The sequence below is a fragment of the Aplysia californica genome, unplaced genomic scaffold, assembly GCF_000002075.1.
Source record: "Aplysia californica isolate F4 #8 unplaced genomic scaffold, AplCal3.0 scaffold00015, whole genome shotgun sequence".
NCBI classification, from domain to species: Eukaryota; Metazoa; Mollusca; class Gastropoda; order Aplysiida; family Aplysiidae; genus Aplysia; species Aplysia californica.
Genome location: NW_004797285.1, coordinates 1,990,529 through 2,011,453, shown reverse-complemented (window position 1 = coordinate 2,011,453; position 20,925 = coordinate 1,990,529). Strand labels below are relative to the sequence as shown.

The window sequence follows — 20,925 nt, the reverse complement described above, 5'->3', positions numbered from 1 at the left end:
GGGGGGGGGGAGATGGAGCTCCTTAGTGTAACAAAGTGTGTCAAAAATTTTGGTGGTTTTCTGGATGTTTGTATCTTGCTTAACATTTTCACAGCGGACATATTTTGCTCTTTGGAGTTTCAGTGGATTTTATAAAAATTGAACTGATTTTTTTTTCTTTCTTTAGATCAAACCAAAAGTCCAATCAGCTCTGCCTTGCATCCATGTCATTAAGGGGAAATGTGTACTCTGCTTTTGTTTTTGTTTGTAAATCGTACTTATCGAGTGTATGTCTATTAATGCATCTTTTAAAAAAATGCAAACTTAAGAGTATCTTTATTGTCAGATGATTCCCAATCAGGATTAAAGAAAAACTTGAATTTTGACATACTTGCCCATAGTGTCTTATTTTACTTATTTGGACGAAAAGTCCAAAATTTAAATCCCCATTACGGTCCAATTTGTGTTTAGTCCATTCTCAAATATTTCCTTCTAACCAAGCAAAGAGATTTCGGAACCAAGCTCACCTCCTTTTTTAGAATCTGACTGTGAAGGTTTCCCTTGCTGGGTATCCTTGACGTTACTGCACAGGCTGTCATACGTCGTGACGTCATCAATTAATACTGAGCCTTGATTCTGAAGTAAATATAAAAAGCCAATATAGGTGCATACGAATATGTGTATGTACGTGTGTGTGTGTGCAAGCGTGAGTATGCATTAATATGTATGATGGTGACAAGACTGAAAAGAAATGTTGCTTTATGTCCTTGACAACAGATTATGGAAGGGTCAGTTACCACGACATTTCTAGCAGTATCAACGTGCTCTGGCTGGGCCACGTTAAAGGTAAGTTGAGCAGCATCTGCAGTGTAGCGGTTAGGCGACTGACTGTCGTATGGAGAAGACCAAGGTTCGATTCCCATTTGGGGAGAAATTTTATCGAGTGTCGTGGCATTTCTGCTTAAACGTTGTATCCCTTTCAGCCCTTGTTGGTCCTGACAAACAGGTCGAAGCTCGCCTCCAAAGTATCTAAATTGTGTAGATGAGGGCGTAAAAACAGCTACATTTAGTTAAACCTGGGACCAATTGCTGAATTATTGTCTAGTGCAAACCCCGAAAGCAAAGTGTTCCGTTGGAAAATGAACTGAAACAAGATTTTTGGAATTTGCCATGCGGTATAAGGGAGGACTCGATGTAGTCAAATAATTTCAGGTGTACTCATAAAGCCTTAGGCTAAGAGAGAAGGGATGAGAGGGAGGGGGGTCGATTTAAAGAGAGGAAGCGAGAGAATGAGAGAGTGTGGGAGAGGTAGTAGAGAGAAGTGGCAGTAGAGCGGGGAGACAGAAGGGGGAGAAAAAAGAAAACCAGAGAGAAAGGAGTAAAGAAAAGAAAGGGGCATGGGTTAATGGAGAGAGAGAGAGAGAGAGAGAGAGAGAGAGAGAGAGAGAGAGAGAGAGAGAGAGAGAGAAAGAAAGAATGAGAGAGCGAGCGAGAGAGAGAGGGAGAGAGAGAGGGAGAGAGAAAGAGAGAGAGAGAGAGAGAGAGAGAGAGATGTGGCAGAAGAAAAGAGAAGAGGAAAGAAGGGTGGAGAACACGTATGGTGGAGAGTGTCTTTGCACCTATAGATGGGTTTGTTTTGTCCTTGAGATTTGAAAAAAAAGGCCTGCGTAAGCCAAGGCCATCATCACACCTACAAGACTCTTTTACCTTATTTTCAGCCTCAAACACGAGGGTGAAAGAAATTCCCGAGCTAGACAGATCCAGGAGCAGAGAGCTCCAGCTCAGTGTGCTTTTAGTAGATACTGCATCTGTGCTGGAGACCTCCTTCACGATTTGCTCGCTGCCATCCTGATAAACTTGGATGACTCGGAGAGTGTCTGGGAAAATAGAGTAATCCATGTCAGGGTCATGGGGGAGGGGCAAGATTAAGAGAGAGAGAGGGGGGGGGGAGAGAGGAAGAGAGAGAGAGAGAGAGAGAGAGAGAGAGAGAGAGAGAGAGGGGGGGGGATAGGAGATGGAGGGGGGGGGAGACCTAGACAGAGAGAAAGGACTTTAAATCAGTATCTATTTTTTGTGGGGTTAAAGATCACTCCTATGATTCGTTTGCTTTGGGTCTTTTGTTTTATTTCGTGTTTTTTTTTGTTTGGGGTCGTTTTTTGCGTTTTGGTTTTGTTGAGGGGTTGTTTTTTTGGTAGTTATTGATGGGGTTGGGTCACGCTGATGGTAAGCAATTCACCTCCAAAGGGCACGTCAGCAAGTCAGGCTGTATCATTCTAGACAACTGTGCGGACAACGTTGCTTCGAATCTTTGACAGACAGACAGACAGACAGACAGACAGACAGACAGACAGACAGACAGACAGACAGACAGACAGACAGACAGACAGACAGACAGACAGACAGACAGACAGACAGACAGACAGACAGACAGACAGACAGACAGACAGACAGACAGACAGACAGACAGACAGACAGACAGACAGACAGACAGACAGACAGACAGACAGACAGACAGACAGACAGACAGACAGACAGACAGATAGATAGATAGATAGATAGATAGATAGATAGATAGATAGATAGATAGATAGATAGATAGATAGATAGATAGATAGGCTGGGGCTGACAATGATAGGTAAACGCAAGTATTCCACAAAGATGGAACTTACTTGATCCTTGGATACTGTACCAGAACTTGAGACACATCTTGTCAATGGGCTTTTGGAGATCGCTAGTCAATCTAGTTTTTACCGTCTGGGTATCCAAAAACTGGACAGTCGCACATTGACCTAGAGTTGTTATAAAGAGATAAGACAAGTTTAATTACGTCGTTGAGGCGAAAGTTATCTATACAGGACAATTTTGCATCTAATTTTACACAACAACAGTCTGAGATTAAGGTGTATGTTTTGTGACATTAATGCTTCGTCCGTCATCAAAAGATGGGCATAGATGAGATTTCCATCATGCTTGAGTGTTTTTTACTACCTTGTTTCCTATCTAGCTCACTTTCAGTAAGCAATCTGACTGTGGCCCAAACTGGCATACAGCCCGTTCATTCCCTACTCATCCTGTCAAACAAGCAAAAAAAAAAAGAAATTCCATAAACACCAACCAACATGATCAGCAACTTGACTAGCAAGTTATCACCTAGTTTATTTGATGAAAATAAATAGCTTTTGGATAGCACAAATTTCCACGCAACAGAAATTTCAATACCCTTTACAATCTATACTATATTTACAAACATATCAATGGCATAACCAACTAATACCCTCACCAACCCTTCTACTAACGAATTACCATACCTTCTAAACCCAACTGCCTAGCAACACTTCTACCAACCAACACACCTACCACCCCACCAACAAACCAACCTACCAATCCACCAACCCACCAATCCACCAACCCACCAACCAGCCCACCATCTCTTCAACCAACTACTAAATGAACATACGTTCGAACCTGTATAACAACCAACGTCTAACATTACTATCAATCAAGTAACGACCAACCAACCAACCAAACAGTCGATCAATCTTCAAATCATGCTCACCCGTGGAAGTGGTGTGGTCTCCAAACGCAGTTGACAGAGTCCATTCTGCCGCCTGTCCATCATCAGGGTGATAGTGACACATGTCACGCTCAAAATCACAGGTCAAACTGCCGCTGCAGGGACGCGGCAAAAACTGAATGTCATCCAGGTCCACCTCAAAGCTCACCGACTGATTTGTGGTGGTGCCTTGAAACGTGACCTAGAGAGAAAGAGAGAGAGAGAGAGAGAGAGAGAGAGAGAGAGAGAGAGAGAGAGAGAGAATTAGGGAATCAGAGGAGGGGGGATGTGATTTTACTTTATAATGACTTATAAATACATGTAATCAAATAAACAATCCACAGGACCTTTCACGAAGCAAATAATTTATTTCGCTTGGGAAAATAGCAATTGTAACCGCAACTGTTTCCAGTTTCAATAAATGGGGGCAAGTTTCGGGGTGTTCTTTCTTATTAAAAGGAATGCCTTACGTATATCTCACAATAGACATTGAAGAAAATTTCTTCTTCTTTTCTTGTATAATAGTATCATTTTATGTGATTAACGTCCTTTTTTCTTTAATAGGTGTGAACTCAGAATTAACATCTACCTCCAATATGATCTCCCCAAATTCAAAGCCTCCCAAAAACTGTACACGTACAGTGTCGCTAAGAACCATCAAGGAGAATGCAAATTTAAAAAATGCAAAGTGTCACTAAGAAAGTGCAAAGTGTCAGTAAAAATCATTAAGGAGCATGTAAACTGAAAAGATGTAAACTGTCACTTTCCAGTTTGCAGCCATCGTACCATGTAGCTTGCAGACGCCGGTATTTCCAGTCTCATGACCACCCAGTCCGAGCCTGTCGGTTCGCTCGTACTCCACAAGGCCACCATCGTCACAGGCCACCCCTCCCCTTTCTTTTCCATCATCAACACCTTGAAAAGTCCTGCGCCTGGCTGACTGGTCAGTTTGTACCAAAACTGAAGGCATTCTGGTCCAGTACCGGGAAGCATCATACTCAAAAGGTCCCCTGCGGAACCCTCGGGCTTGCCATTGGACCGCAGCTGAAGAATGTGACCTGAGGCGAGGGGTAAATGCACCAAATGCGTACAATAGAACTATGGTCGAACAACTATCTATCCAATATAAGCAATTGTACAAACAACCACTTCTCACTTTCTACTTTGCATTTTTTCTTAAATAAAAAGTAGCTGTTCAAGACGACCACTTGTCTAATTAACCAATTTTCTCATCTGAGAGAGCGATTACTTTGTATAGAAGTGAACGAGCGAAGATTTTTCCTAGAGAATTAATATAGTCAAAGTTAAACCCCAACCCCCACGTCTTCGCACATCTTGACGATTGCAGCCCAATTTTTCACGTTCCTGTTAGGTAAAGTTACAACCCTATTGCAACTCCCCCTCCCCCCCCCTCGAAATTCGCAGCATGTGTTACCAAGATTTCATGAGGCTGGGCGCAAATCCAGAAATCAAAGTTACCCCAAACGTTTTTTCCATTGGAACGGGTAGAGTGGAGTGGTGGTGTAGAAAAAAGTCCTCTCTCTTTCCTTTTTAATGTACAGATTCATAGTCAGCGTCAAAATTATCATGCATTTGATGCAAATTGTCATACACATTAAATTTTTATGTTGAAAAAACAACCGTATACATGAAAAAACCCTCTACGCCTAATGCTGACTATGTAAATTAGCCTGAAAAAATATGGAGATATCCTCGACGTCACTGCTGCATGACTGTGTGAAAAAAATAATCCAAGGCCGACGCTCGGGACAAGACCAGTTGCTTGGCTGGTGCCCATTGGCTCGTGCGTGTCGTGCGTGTGTGGTTTACTTTAGAGCGAATTCCGGCTCTGAAAGATGCTACGATCCAGCAGAAGATTGAAATGATCATTAAAATCCACCCCCTCCCCCTTTTGAGGGGGGGGGGGCATACTTATGTATTTTGTGTTCAGGGCAAAAATGCTAACCACTACAGCACAGAAACCTTCACACCATGCCTCAAAAACGTCTTTTTTTTAGGAGTTTTACGGCACTTGCAACACAATACAGTCATATAAGTGCCGAAGATTAGAAGTGATACAAGAGAGTAACAAATACGAAAAGAAGGATGAGACAAAAGGACAATATATGTTTGATAGGAAAGAAGGAGCAAACAAAACCCGAGCACCTGCCAACCCCCTGTGCCTCAGAAATTAAAGAGAACAATCAAACAAAAGGCTTGAGCCCGCACCGTCAGTTCCGTGTGTCGTGTGATCCAGCGCCTGCACCCGCTGCCAATGTAGAGTTGTACCCTGTGTACCGAAGAAGCCGCACATGTCGCTCTCTAGATCGCACACATCTGTAGTTGGGTCAGACAGAACAAAAATAGATAAGATGTGGGTGTTTTACGCTTCCATCGACATATTTAGATCTTTTAGGAAGCAGGCTTCGACCCTGCATCTACCCGTCTGAGCCAACCGGGCTGAGAGGGATACAGCGTCCTAGCAGAAGGACCGAAATACTCGATAAGAATTCCCCTCACATGGGAATCGAACTCAGGTCGTAATACTTTTTACTGAAATTAGATCTAGTGGTTTCACTTGTACAACGAAAGACAAATTCAGCCTGCTACAAGAACTGGTCTGCTGGATAGAAATAAAAATCGAATATTGCAAGTTATATATCTGAAAAGGGTTTATGAAATTCATCACTTGATTCACCAACGACACAGAGTCATTTTTCCTGAACTGTGCGGGTCAATAAACGCCTAAAAAAACATGCACTTGAATACAACAGACCGTTGTTTTGTATTAATTTAAACGCGAACAAACTAACAAGTTTTTGCGCCGTTTATTGTCGGGTATCCATTCTCAGTGAGGAAAATTCATTCAAAGTGCCTGTTCCAGGGACACAAGGTCGGGTTTTAACTTACGACTTTTAAGTTGCCAACCGAATAGCCTAACCTCAAGACCAAAGATGCTGTTTGGAAAACCCCAAAAGGGTGTTGGTTGGGGGGATGGGGTGAGTACGATAACCATAAAAAACAAAATGTACTTTTGGAGAACGCAGTAAATTTTTTAAAAACGAGCTAAAGACTGTCCTAGTTGAACAAAATAAACAATTCTCACCCCGTCTCTTGCAAGGTCCGGGTACAAGTGTTACGTCATTGATGATGACACCACTGTTTTGGGCGTCGTGGAGCGTCACTTGAAAGACAATCTGAAAGAGACGAGGAAAACAGAATAAAGTGCTGAGATGTAATTATTGTAATTAATGTCATTGGAAAATTGTTCCACCCCGTCGTCGACACAATTAAATTCCTGTAGGAGGCAGGCTGTTTCGGCCCTGCTTGTCAAGGCCAACCCGGAATGAGAAGGATAAAACGTCCCACAGAAAAGCAAAAGTACTCGACAAAAACTCTTCCCACATAGAGTCGCACTCACTCTCTTGCGTGCGTCGGCGAAGTACCTAGCCCCTACACCACAGAGGCTGGTACGGACTCACATGCTAGATGTGAAAAAATTACTTTCCTTCACAACAAAAATCGTGTTGTGTAAAGCTGATCTTGTACCGAATTAGCTTGCCGGGGTGAAGCATTTGTGTGACATCGTGGTGAAATCAGGCACTCGTCAAAATAATGAAATACGAAGAAACCGACAATTTTCTATTGGCTGGGCAAATTTTTATTGATTTTCTTTAATAGCTCAAAACCTTTTATGTCACTTTTAAAACATATTTCAATGTTTATTTTCTTGAAAAAAAACTTTGATCAAAAGCCAAAAAAACCCCCCCATTATAAATCACTACCTCTGGCATCAGTGAAGAGGACAGAATTTATCCTTTGTTGTAAATCTTAAGAGAGATTTAATATTCACCAAACAGCTTCAAAAAGGAGATATCATTGCTCTTTTCCTTTTGTATTTCATTGGGCTGATTCCATACTTAATAAATAGTCATACCTTTGTTTAGTTGTTAAAACTTTGAGGGTTCTACACACAGACTTTTATTATAAAATTCTAGATCATACACTCTGTCGTAAAGACGATTCACTTTAGGACACACCAAAATCGCTCGTCCGTTATCGTTGAAAAGGACCAGGACATCACGTAGAGTTGGGAGCGGAAATTTTAATAACGCGTGCAAGGCTGGGCTGATCAAACCTTTAAGGCTGCTTAAAATGCTAGTCAGATTGGCCACATGTGCTCTGTCATAATATTTTGTGGAAGATCAATGGTTGTGGATTTTTGCAGCTCACGCTTTCTTTGAGCTTCCGCAATCCTGTTCCTCTAATAGGATGACGTGGGCTTCTTGGTGTTTCATCGCCAGGTGGAACGTCATACGCTTGAGTTTCCCATGAGCCCGGTAGATCTCAAAGCTCTTCAATGATAATTGGAGTTTGTCCTTGGAGCACTTTTCTGTCCACTCTATGTGTGCCAGACCTTCACAAGTTTGCCGGAGAACAATGTTTTGGGAGAATGTGCGTCAGGCATCCAAGCGCTTCCGCCTGTCCATCTGACTTTGGCTTGCCTGGGCAGGGGGTAGGTGCTTGGCCGACCATCAAGAGCCAGGATCTCTCTGTGTCAGGATCTTTGTCTTGCCAAGTGATTCTGAACAAGCAATTTATGTGGAAACGCTGCAGGTTTCTGGCACAATACTCTTAAACTGCCCATGTCTGACAAACGTACAGTGTCGGAAGCACGACCGCATTACCACTCTATACACCTTCAACTTTACCAGTTTAATGCCAAAGCCAAAGGTAACAAAACTAACAAGACTGGTTTAATAGTGGTGCTGAAAAACAACAGTTGTCATATTTGATGGATTACCTCTCTTGAGACTAACCATGTTTTGCCTTTGACATGGGAGTGATAGCGCGACCCGTGGGGTGCAAGCTTCACAGCGAAGTTTCTTTGAGTCGTTTTTTATATAAATTTGTTTTTACATTTTAATGCTTGTTTTTTGTTTGTGTGTTTGTTTGTGTGTTTGTTTGTTTGTGTGTGTGTTTGTTTGTCTGTTTGTTTGTTGTTTGTTGTTTGTTGTTTTCTGTTATGGGCTTTTTCTGGAGTTTTTTAAGAGGGGAGGGGACGGGCGCTTGTGTGTGTGTGTGTGTGTGTGTGTGTGTGTGTGTGTGTGTGTGTGTGTGTGTGTGTGTGTGTATGTGTATGTGTATGTGTATGTGTATGTGTGTGTATGTGTGTGTGTGTGTGTGTGTGTGTGTGTGTGTGTGTGTGTGTGTGTGTGTGTGTGTTAGAGAGAGAACGAAAACCAGCGACCGATACAGTACGCAGTCTTATTTGTCCACTGTGTTGGGGGCACTGCAGTCGGAACATGTCCATCTCTGCCCCCCCCCCCCTTCCGGATCCATCCCAGAGTCTGTCTACTTATAGTTTCCATCATGATCTGGTTGGAGATCCGTCGGACTGGTCCGCACAGATGGCTGTGTTTCCCCTCTCCTGTTTGGATCCCCTTCTAAAAAAATACAAGCCTAATCTGCGTCCAAAAAAATGTCTGTGGCAGAAAACACAAGAGCAGTGCTAATCACTTTCTAAAACAACGTGAAATACACAAACCTCCCAAGCTTACTTTGGACAAAGAGCTCAGGGTCAACTACTTTGGAAGAGGGATAAACTGCTCTCTACCTCTGCAGTAGTCGATGTTCTTGCAGTAGCGTTTAATGTAACCGCATAATTAGAAATTATTCTTTAAGAAACCATCGGTAATGTATAACTGATGACGTGAACTTACCTGAAAGTTCGTCGTACTGTCAATGTTGATGGACATCAGACGTTCGCAGGAATCGCCATTCCCTTTGATTGTTTGACCGTTTTTGACCTCTTGATAATACTCCATGACCTCCAAACCATTGCTCCAGCGGAGCACGGAGAAGGTTACTTGTCCAAGCCAACAGTACATATGGTAGTGGAAGTTGAGGCAGCTCTGTCTAGTAGGGGCGATGACAGGGGACAGCAGTTCGGTCGTGCTGAGGTCTGTGCCCTTTGAGGTTAGCATCAGATGTCCTGAGTAAAGATAAGAATTTTCGTTTTAATATAGTTGTTTTCACGCCCCCAACTACACAGTTCAGGTCTTTTAGGAGGCTAGCTTCGATCCTGCTTGTCAAAGCCAACCTCGACTGAGAGGGATAACATCCCAGTAAAAAAACGGAGATACTCAATAAAAACGCTCCCTATAGGGGAATCGAACTCCGGTCTTCTGCGGGCGACAGCTTATAAGTGCTCAAGTCCCACACCACGGACGCTAAGAGATAAAAGTCCTATCCAGAGATTTTTTAAAAATAGTCTAAAGAATATTATTAGAATTTCTTTGAGAAAAAGATCCCCACAAAAATCACAGAAACAGGATGCATAAACAAAAATGGGAAATGTAAAAAGGAGTTAAAATACAGGAGAATGAGACTAAAAGCGTAATATCACAAAATCAACAGGTGTTGCTATAATAATGGTTCGGTCCTATGCCGTTACAAGCTAACTAACAATTCTATCACAAGGATGAAAAGGAGCGGTTGGTAAGGGGGTGAAAGAATGTGAGGGGGGAGGAAAGGGGGATAAAGAGAGAAATAAGAGGGAAAATTAAGAAGTAAAAAGAAAGCGGGGAGAGGAGGGCGGGGGAGAACGAGTATGAGAAAGAGAAAGAGACAGAGAACAAGAGAGAGGGGGAGGGAGAGAGAGAGTGAGAGTGAGAGTGAGAGTGAGAGAGAGAGAGACAGACAGACAGACAGACAGACAGACAGACAGACAGACAGACAGACAGACAGACAGACAGACTGACTGACTGACTGACTGACTGACTGACTGACTGACTGACTGACTGACTGACTGACTGACTGACTGACTGACTGACAAAAAGACAGAGCAACAGACAAAGAGTGGGAGAAAGAGAAACAGACGGGAAAAGACATGCGAGGCAGACAGACAGAGAGAAAGAGAGAGAGAGAGAGAGAGAGAGAGAGAGAGAGAGAGAGAGATTGAGTGAGAGAATGAGAGAGAGACGGAGGGGGGGGGGTGAAAGAGAGAGACTAGGAGGTAGGAACCAAACTATTTGAGTCGTTTTCAAAATAGTCCATCGTGCTCAGTAGGGCTTTCAGGATGTTTTGAATGAACATAACTAACCCGAATCTCCAAATTGACACTGGGTGGATGTTGCGTGTCCAAGTTCAAAATCACCATCATCAGACTGGCCCTGGCTCCAGCCACACAAGGTATCCATGAAGTCACACGCCAACGTATTGAGAGCTTGAAGGGATGGGACAAAGAAATACACTTTTTAAGGACGTAGCTGACAAATAATAATAATAATAATAATAATAATAATAATAATAATAATAATAATAATAATAATAATAATAATAATAATAATAATAATAATACGACAAAATGCTGGGCAAAATTTTAGCCCTCAAACACAAATTACATACACAAATTTGCACGTTCTGTAACTTGTATGTTGTTGACTACCCTTTTAAAATACAGAAATGGAATAGGTTTAATGGCCCAATCAACAATGTTAGATTATTTCAAATGCGTGACTCCGAGTTTAATGCTCATCCCCGAAAGGACCGAGCCAAGTGGAAAATTCGTGTAAAGGGCCTTTCCCAAGGACATAACGTTGGGCCGAGCTGAGGCTCGAACCACAAACCCGCAATCTCGTGATTACGCTGCCTTTTTAAATCTTAGATTAAGAAAACAGAGTTGAAGAATCAGAGTAAATACCAAAGTTATACTTCTTTTTAAAGAGCCCCAAAACATCGCTTCTTCAAACGGTGTGGTAAAATATGCATCTTCAAAAAATTGAAGGTAAGATCCATTATTTTTAATCCTTTGCTTTTCTTTTTTAATATGAAGAAGTGTTCGCACGTTATGCTTCTTCGGATACTTAAACTGGTTTCTGCAAGGTGGTGTGACACTTTTATATTACAGGATTTTTCTGTAATGTCTGTCCTAACCTCCTCCTCCTTTTTTTCTTTCTTCCTTTTTCAACCTCCACTTTATCTTCTGTTTCCTTTCAGTACTACTTTTTCCATTTTTCTCCTTTATTCCTCTCATAAATCCCTTTCCTCTTCTTTTTCTTCTTCTTCTTGTGTTGACATTTTTTTTCTTTCCGTTCTTTTTAAAAAGAAAGTGCTTCAATGCAATTTATTTAACTGTGCCCTTCCTGTAAAACCTGGTTTCAGATTTCGTTCAGTTTGTGTTTTGAAACTCCCCGGACATTCGATCAGAGCTCACCACTCCTGGAAGGCTCAGCATACGAAGGCAGTGTGGTGCAAGAGTCAACGAAAAACAAGGTATCATCAATAGAGATGTCTCCCTGGGTCGATGTCCCAACCGTCCCTTCGATCACGACCTGAAAACAGAAGATGAACAATGATTGTTTGTACTTGGGTCCGACAATAAACTGGTATTAGTAACCTCCCAGACCGTTCACTGACGTGGACGTCGCTATTTTTTTTCTTTACTTTGTGACGACTCGTGTATCATGGGAGCCCAAATGAAGGGTAAACCACCATTCTCGCAATTAGGAGTGCCCCTGGCATCCCCCCTGTCCTCGATTTATTTTTTTATTTTATTTGAATTTTTACTCCAAATTTAGTCATTCGTGATTCCCTCTATGATGAACTCGAATTACGTCAAAGAGCACTGTCAGGGTATTTCTTTAGGGACCTTACAGCTATACTATTAGTAATAAGTAAGCTTGCTAATTTGGCTGGAAAGTTCTTAAAGAAATGCATTGACACAAGCGGCCATGAAAGATAAAAGGAGAGTTAGTTTAGTTTAGTATGGAGTTTTACGGCACTCGCAATTGCATAAGGTCATGTGAGCGCACGAAACACAAGTTAGTTCTATTCGCAACAGTTCACTGTACGGCTGGGCTCGGGTCAATAGTTAGATCTAAAAATGTTTAAATATTTAAAATTCGGTGTAAATTTATTTTCAATCTAAAACAACTTTCCTAAATAACATTTTAAAAATTTATAATTTAATTTCACTCTGTATTTTCCCATAAAGGCCAATGGCCGTCATAAAATCTAAAATTCTGTTGGGAACAACGACGGAAAAATATCTTGCAATCTTTTGCATCTAAAGTATTTCCTTCGGGTCAAATGGTAAAATCTGTGTCGCATCCGATTCAGAACGGCTTCTCGTCTCCCCGAAGGAGTTATTTGTGTGTTAGGGCCGTGTGTCCAAGGCGTAATCGAGTAAAAATGACTTCGTCTCTTCTGGAGAGGCCCGAAGGATTTCGCGGTCCCAGTTTGGGTTTAATGTTGTGAAGTTTGTTATTTGTTTGTTTTTTCCAATGGCTCTCCCACAGACCGGAGGTGTACTTTTAACTTTATTTTTAAAGTCAATCTGTGGGATAAAAAAAGAGTTCCATTACCATGTATGGAGTCTTTGTGTACAAGGACGATATGTTCACGTGAGCCTCGTGCCAAAGGTCATCTGTCGGACCGTCCAGTTCCCACAAATTCGCCTCGCTAAGGAAAGAAAAACAATGTAAAGAATACACTTGTTTATAGTATTCCAGTCACTAAAGAGACAGTGGAGAGTAGCAAGATCTAGGTTTGAGGGTGTTTCAAAATGTTTTATTGCAACACAGCCAGAAGAAATGGAATGAATAAAATGTTAACCCTCTCATTCTCCAAAAAAGGGTTAATATGGTTTGAGGGAAATCATACTTATTGAACGAACGTGGTGTGTGTTCAATCTTAACTTCTTCGCAGCACACCACAACCACCACCACCACCAATAGCAATAACTACAGAGGGCTATGGATACACCTTTTTTTTGGGGGGGGGGGGGTCGTAGACAATTTCCTGCAGCATCAACAAGTTAACAGGATGAACGGGCCTAATTTTTCTCACCAGATCCCAACCCTACAGAGCATTAATGGATTTATAGGATGTTCTTGGGCGACATAGTAGGACCTACAAGCGTCCGCCCAACAACGAGAACAAATTCTTTCACATTCTCAAACTGGAATAGCAGGTGACAGCACAGCTCACGTTAAGAAACCTTAGCCCATCCATGAAGCAACTTTCCCCGGGCGTCTTAAAAGCTGATTAGGGCCACATGCTTGAAGCCTCTTATTCTATTAGTTTGATTAGTGCAACTTTTGAAAGTAGAGGGGTGCGGGGTATATTTGTCAACACCTTGAATTGGATACGTAAACACTAACATTGTATTGAAATAAATACATGTATAAATAAAGTATCCTATTTACCGAATATGCTGGTTTTTTATCACTTACTTAGTTTATGATTCTTGTTACACTAAGTGGCTTTTTACACTTTTTAGTAGTATTTTACAGTAACCTAGAAACGGTGAACAAAATAAAAACTACCTTTAAGATATTAGAAATCAGCAAACACAATTTACAAGCAGACGAAATAAATAAGCAAAACAAAACAATGAAGTAACATCGCCAAACGGTGAAACTCGCCAGACAAACAAAACAGAAGAACGAAATACTTCAAAAAGCAACCCAGAAAAAAGAACACAGATCTAGCCCCCAAACCTCTAAGAACGCATGATCCAGAGTCGCCAAAAGAAAGCAAAATAGAAACAACAATATATACCCAAAGAAATATTAACAGTCTGGCGAGCAAATGATTTGGACTTACTTGAGATCATCTCCAGAGCTGGGATCGTTGGTGACCATTACTCTGAGCTGGCCCACATCCTTGCCAAACATGTGGTACCAGAAGGACAAACATATAGGGTTGTCGGAGGCTGAAAACTCCTGCGACACATTGTTAGAAAAGAAATTATAATGTTTACTCCCCCTTTAAAACTGTTGACATTATGCATTCATGTTATAAAGGTGGTAAGCTGTTTTGGTTGTATCTGTCAGGGTTAACCTCGGATATGTGGGATAAATCGCAGTGAGAAGATGGAGATGTAAGATAAAATTTCCTCCCCACGAGGAGGGCTTTGAACTCGATCAAAATCAAAACATTCTTTATTCAAAGTAACACCTCTTGCCGGATTTTAAAAGCATTGGATTAAAGTATTTGAAAAAACCCAGAAAGCTTGGGTTTACCTGACTGTACAGCCTAACACGAGTCCCAACCGGCGCTCCAACAGTCTCCATCTGCAGCGAATGGCCGTAGACTGTACCGAATGTGTGGTCACATGCCGGGCGATAGCCACCTCCTGTGGACACGCCTCTCATGGGCGTCCAGTAGAAACCAGGGTCAGGGTCGTGGCCGTAGTTGCTCCATTGACAAAGGTCGTGTTCGAAGGTGCAGGACTCTGCGTGTGGAAAGGAAGGCTTGGTTTTGAAAAATGTTTGTTGTAAGAGTTGTCATTTGCTGTTGGTGTTGTTGCTTTTCTGTTGTTGTTGTTGTTGTTGTTGTTGTTGTTGTTGTTGTTGTTATTGTTGTTGCTGCTGTTGCTGTTGTTGCTGTTGCTGCTGTTGTTGTTACATCAATGTAAGTTGGTGCTGATTCTAGCTTTTACAATAACTGTTCTTGATATCATTAAGGTTAATTATGTGGTCGTCGTAACTATTTGTAATACAGTATTACGGTAAGCATTTAACAAGCTTTTCAGATTCGTAAAATGCTCTGAGAATAGAGCAGAGCTCCAGAAGACTCGAAAATAATACATATCATCATATTGACGAATTTTTTAACGAACATTCTACAACGTATTGTCCATTGACAAAGTAAAGAGGAATGAAATGACCGGATAAGGGTATTCAATGTTACGTCTTTTGAACCTATGGTGGGAGGTACACATGATTATATGTGTTGATTTTCATATTTTAAAAAATATACAAGTGTCAAAATCATCATACCATCATTCCTTATTCTTATCAAAGTGAACGTTGTACCATACCTTGAATAAAAAATAAAAAATTATAACCACTTACCTCCCGTCTTGCATTCTCCCTCTGAGATCAAAATGTCATCGATGGCGTAGGAAACTTTTGACTGACCTATAACAGCCTGAAAAGCAACCTGCAACAACAGCAGTTAAGTTGTTAATAATTATAGGACTTGTCATTCCAATATCAGATTCGCTCGGTATTCCAATGTTGAGTACTACGCAAGCTCGCTATTCCGATGTGTAGCCGTATAAAATTCTATATCAGTGCCGTAGTTTCCGGTTTTAGATTTGAATTGGGCATAAATGTAAGGCACTAGAGAAAATGTATATATATACTCTGTCACATTTTTAAGTATACACATTTTGAAGCTCAATAAAACAAAATCTATGCCACCAATTACTTTCAAATTTACACACTGATTACGTGATATATCTGTCGCTGGTGAGCTGTTTTCAGATTTCTGAACGCGCGAGTGGTTTTGTATCTGTATGCGTGTTACATGTTTCGTGTTTTTTTTAGAATTATTCATGATGCGGCAATGATTTGTTTAAAAAAGAAACACACATCGAAGCTTTGTCATTTTTGTAACAATTCGCCAGTGATAAAACTTGTTTTGTCTACGTTTCCTCATGTCACGCCCTACGAGAAAATGTGCGAAATCAGCTTGTTGGAATGATCTGCGGGGGTGCCTTAGTATCCTCTGTTGCGAGACATTTTAGTGTGACACGAAGAACAATGGATCGCGAGAAAACAACAAAATCAGGAAAGGATCGACACAGCCAACGAGGGAGAAGAACTCAAAGAGAGGATCTTTTTATACGCCTGTCGCATCTACGGAATCGTTTCAAAACGGCAAGACTAACCAGAGATGAGTTGAACAATATGCGACAACCCCAGCCTCAGACACTTCCTCAACTTGAGAGAGCATCCCATGAAGAGTGGAATAACATCCCTCAACAGGCAGTGCAGCGATTGATTGATTCAAGGCGGCGACGATGTCAAGCCGTCGTCAACGCTGCTGATCGTGTTACTTTTGTAAACCACCCCCCACACTCTTGTATATCGTGAGTAAACCTGTTATGTTAACATTCCGTATTGGTGTTGCTTTTTTCGCATTTAAAATTGATTAAATTAGTATTCCTGAAATTTTAAAGAATAACTACTCATTGTGAAACTAGCTATTTTCATTTTAACACAGTGTATACTTTAAAATGTGACAGAGTATTATATATATATATATATATATATATATATATATATATATATATATATATATATATTATATATATATATATGTATATATATATATATATGTGTGTGTGTGTGTGTGTGTGTGTGTGTGTGTGTGTGTGTGTGTGTGTGTGTGTGTGTGTGTGTGTGAAAGAGAGAGAGAGAGGGGGGGAGAGAGAGAAACAGAGAGAGAGAGAGAGAGAGAGAGAGAGAGAGAGAGAGAGAGAGAGAGAGGGAGAGAGAGGGAGAGAGAGGGAGAGAGGGAGAGAGGGAGAGAGAGAGAGAGTGGAGAGGGGGGAGGGGAGGGAAGTAGAAAGCAAGTCAGAGAAAGAGAGAGAAATGTGAGAATTGTGTGAGCCACATATTATTATTCATTTTTCCGCCTTGCCTAAAACTGTATGTGACTGCTGAATAGAATTTTGTATGGGGTAATGGTAATAAATTCGTATGCGCTTATGAGTGATTAGAGTTCAGAAAGGAGATGCCTAGCCCTTATACACACAAACAAGTTAGTTCCAATAAAAGGAACATGGTCGTTTTTTGTTTGTTTGTTTGTTTGTTTGTTTGTTTGTTTGTTTTTGTTTGTTTGTTTGTTTGTTTTTATTTGTTTGTTTGTTTTTATTTGTTTGTTTGTTTGTTTGTTTTTAGGGGGAGGGGTGGTAAGTGTTTTACGACGCTCGCAACTGCATTAGGTCAGATGAGCGCGCGGGACGCATTAAACATTTTTTTTCATTTGGTAGGAAATTTTGAATTTTGCCCTGATGGCGGCCAAAGCTTGCTTATTGATTTTACATCACCACGGGATATTTAACGTGCGCAACTTGCACTCGAGACCTCCGAGAATTTTCGCCCTTATCCGAGAAGGCTAGGTGTAGATATTTCCTAACAGAAGATCAGGGCTACGGCTGAAAGACAGCATTAAGAAGGAGCCAAGGAGTAGCAGTAGAAATTCTGCAGAAAGAGTCAGGAGCCCAGAGGAGGGGGCAAAGGATGTGAGGGGGGCAAAAAGTGGAGACGAAAGCAGACGAAAGTGCGATGCTTGAGAGCAGGAAAGGAGGTGAAAGGAGACAATTTTAGAGAAGAAATTTTACCGTCTCTACCCGGATTCGAACCGGGGACCTTTAAATGAGAGGCGAACACTTTAACCTGTAAACCACAAGAGCCCCTTATGGTTAAGGAATGGGAAACAAAGAAAAATAAACATATTTTTAATGTGCTTCTGGTCCCAGAGTATTGTTTCAATTTTCTTCTCCATTATCAAAGTGGTTGCACTCTCTATGGTTGACGTCAGTAGCATAGTGGTTAAGCTGCCCCGACTCGTAATTGTGAGACCGCGGGTTCGGGGGTTCGGGTTTCAGATCGGTCCGACATTGCATCTTTGGGAAAGAAAGACGTTTTATATAAATTTTCCCAATTCACTAAATCTTATCGGAGATGGACTTTCAATTCGGAGGTCCCACCACTTGAATAACCTAACAAAGGACGTTAAACCTATAAAGCTTTCGCTCCTCTCATTGGTGTACGCCAAGAACAACTCACCGCAAAGTCTCCATTGGGCTCCACATTGACCAACATTTTCCGCCAGCCTGGTCCAAGGTCAAAGCTCCGACTCCAGGTGGTGACCGCTCCTGGTGATGTCACAGATACGTTGAGTTGACCGGCCCCTTTACCCTGTGGAGGACAGGTTTTTCAACAAGTGTCTGGGCTGCCTCTATCGGTACAGAAATGTTTACAGTCCAAATTCCTAAATTGCGAGTAGGAATGAAACTGTGCTTTTTTAAAGACAGAGAAAGAATAATGGTGTATAGTGTTTTAGCGCCTGTAAAATGACAGCTTGCACTGTACGCTCCATTGTTTCAGAATACAAACAGGTCTGCACGGGTAATAGATTGTAAAACACATAGAGCTTGCAGTTGAGCAATTTTCCAACAAACGCGACTACTACAGAAGACGTTGATCTGTTTAATACTGGCAAATAAGTACGGTAAAGTGGTAAGTAGAGTAAAGCAGGCAAAATGACACTTAATCTGTCTGAAAGGAAAATGTCCAAGGTTGTAGCAATGAAGTCTCAGTGAATCGGTGTCTGAGGTGTAGCGGTTCAACGCTTCGCTACCGCACGCAGAAGACCAGAGTTTGATTCCGGTGTGGGGAGCCATACATATAACAAATCAGGAACTACACTGACACAATTTCTAAAGTTAAAAATCTCGAAGAACTTACGATCTGGCGGCAGTAAAAGGACAAGCAGAGAGGTGTTGTCGAGTCCCGAGCATCAATGAGGCCACTTTTGATGGTGGCGGAAGAGTTGACGACCACCTTTAAGGTACAAGCAGAAAAAAAGGTTTACAAGAAAGAAAATAGCATTTTTTTATGGAATAGGGTTGACACATCGCAACGCTGTAAGGTTATTTAAGAGAAGTGACCTCCAAAATTAATGTCCATCTCCGATAAAACCGAGCCAAATGGATAGGAAAATTCGTGAAAAGGCTGTTCCCAAGGACGAAAAGGCGGTCCAGGCTGGACATGGAACCTCCGTAACCGCAATCTCACGAGGCCACAAAATAAAAATAGCATTAATAAGTAATGTTTTGCTTTTTTTTCATTTGTAATAATCTGATTGCACTAAAGTTAGTATGTTGTCTTTTTTTACACTTTTTATTCCTTTCATAGACACATTTCTCAAGAGGTGAATTCACCCCCCCCCCCCTTCCCCTATTTTTTCCTTTTGCAATCCACATACTAACATAAATATTGCTGCATATATGAAAAGATATGGGAATAAACGACGGAATAAACAAATTGAGGCCCTAGTTAACTTACGTCAGTAGATTCTTTACTCACATGGGAATATAGAAAATGTCCCTCCGGTGCATTGAGGGTGTGGTCGGTTATGTTCATTTGCTCAACGCCCACATTTACTATTTCAGTGGACAATGTCCAGTTGCCACTTGGCGAAGAGGAAACCCCAAAACCACATTGCTTGCCATCTGTCTCCTCAAAGTCACAGCTCCAGATATCAGCTGAAAGTTTACAATCAATTGTTGAAGTATGTTTGTGGGTTTTTATGTGTCTATAAATGAGCGTTTCTTGATCGATTATGCTTTGCTTATACTTAGTGTTTATAGTTCAAAGAGAAGGATCAAAATGTATCCGTTTCAATATATCTTTTTAGCTACGGTGCGATATTTACTTTCACGTAACAACCTTGAAGAGGACTTTAAAACCCAAGCACCACTTTTCGCACATAAAAGAAACAAAAGAAAGTCCGATATGAATTCCAAATCAAATATCTAATCGTATCTATATCTGGTTTAACACCCCTGTAAACACTGTTTGGCTGTTTAAAAGGCAATATCCCTTAATCTAATTTCCATTACCAAAAGACCCTAGCCAAGTAGGGGTTGTGAGTAGTTGGTCGGTGCTCTGGTATGGTTTGCTCCTAATTTACTATCAAATATTAACGTCCATAGCTCCCTTTCTTTCCTTCGTACGTTACTCTTAACACATCTAAACCTCGGAACTTGTACGACCTACTTGTGCTGCAAATGCCGTAAAATTCTTACTAAAACAAGTTGGGGGAGACCCTTGAAAGCTCCTCAAATTACCCTCGTTAACGAATTTGACAGGCAGTTCGATTCAGGTACATCTGCATAATAGTCTACAAAGAATCTAACAGATGTTCAGAGGCCCTCCAAAGCATTTCTGTAATCCAACCTACTTAAAGCACCCGGACAAGGCCAATTGCCAATTCTCATGAAGTCAGGGGATGTTTGTGACATCTTGCACTTTGATATCATTAATTTAGTTTTATGAGAGATTGAAGTTTTGTATCTAGTGGCCTAGATGAAAACTCTGAAGTCTCACCATCAGCTGCGAGGTCGGGGCAGGATCCTGTAGACATGCGCACATCGTCCACGAAGAGATGTCCAAGGTTTGGGTTTTGGTGTATTGCCTCCAGGACAAGCTGTCGAAGAGATAGAACGTGTATGTTGAAAGAAGTTGGTTCCTTTCTTTATTGCATTTTTACAAACTACAAAGTGATCCAAAAAAAAAACAACTGTACAACTTTTTTTGTTAATATTTTCCTCCAAAATGAAGTGTACTCAACATTTGAAAGTCAAAGTAATTCGTCTGATATTCGTTTTAGATAAATCCGCAGAAAGTTTTGCTCTACATAGCGAGTAAAAAACAACATATTTTCAACTATGTCCCCATTTTTGTAGCATGACGCACTTGTTCGCATTATGCCTACCTCTAAAAATCTCAACGATTGCGCCACATTGCAAACTACAGTAGTCTAACAGGCCAACAGAAGTTTGCAGATAGTTTATCTCAAGTTTC

The 20,925-nt window shown here is 41.2% G+C and overlaps 2 protein-coding genes across 2 annotated transcripts in view; both read right to left on the bottom strand.

Moving 5' to 3' along the window:
* Positions 1-1,853, bottom strand: part of LOC101854134 (MAM and LDL-receptor class A domain-containing protein 1) — a gene marked incomplete at its 3' end in the record, with an annotated part of 99,805 nt that extends 97,952 nt beyond the window's left edge. Inside the window, 2 exon segments of the mRNA XM_035971125.1 lie at positions 507-615; positions 1,687-1,853.
* Positions 1,854-3,805: 1,952 nt separating this feature from the next.
* On the bottom strand, positions 3,806-20,548 carry LOC118478150 (MAM and LDL-receptor class A domain-containing protein 1-like; the record flags this gene model as incomplete). Its single annotated transcript, XM_035971123.1, is given in 14 exon segments — positions 3,806-4,590; positions 5,762-5,869; positions 6,639-6,729; positions 9,256-9,527; positions 10,638-10,760; positions 11,751-11,868; positions 12,901-12,997; positions 14,144-14,262; positions 14,563-14,774; positions 15,397-15,484; positions 18,124-18,255; positions 18,805-18,900; positions 19,426-19,604; positions 20,449-20,548. Coding segments are annotated over 14 exon segments (2,034 nt in total), but the record flags the coding sequence as incomplete, so codon positions are not given.
* Between the last annotated feature and the right edge of the window lie 377 nt (positions 20,549-20,925).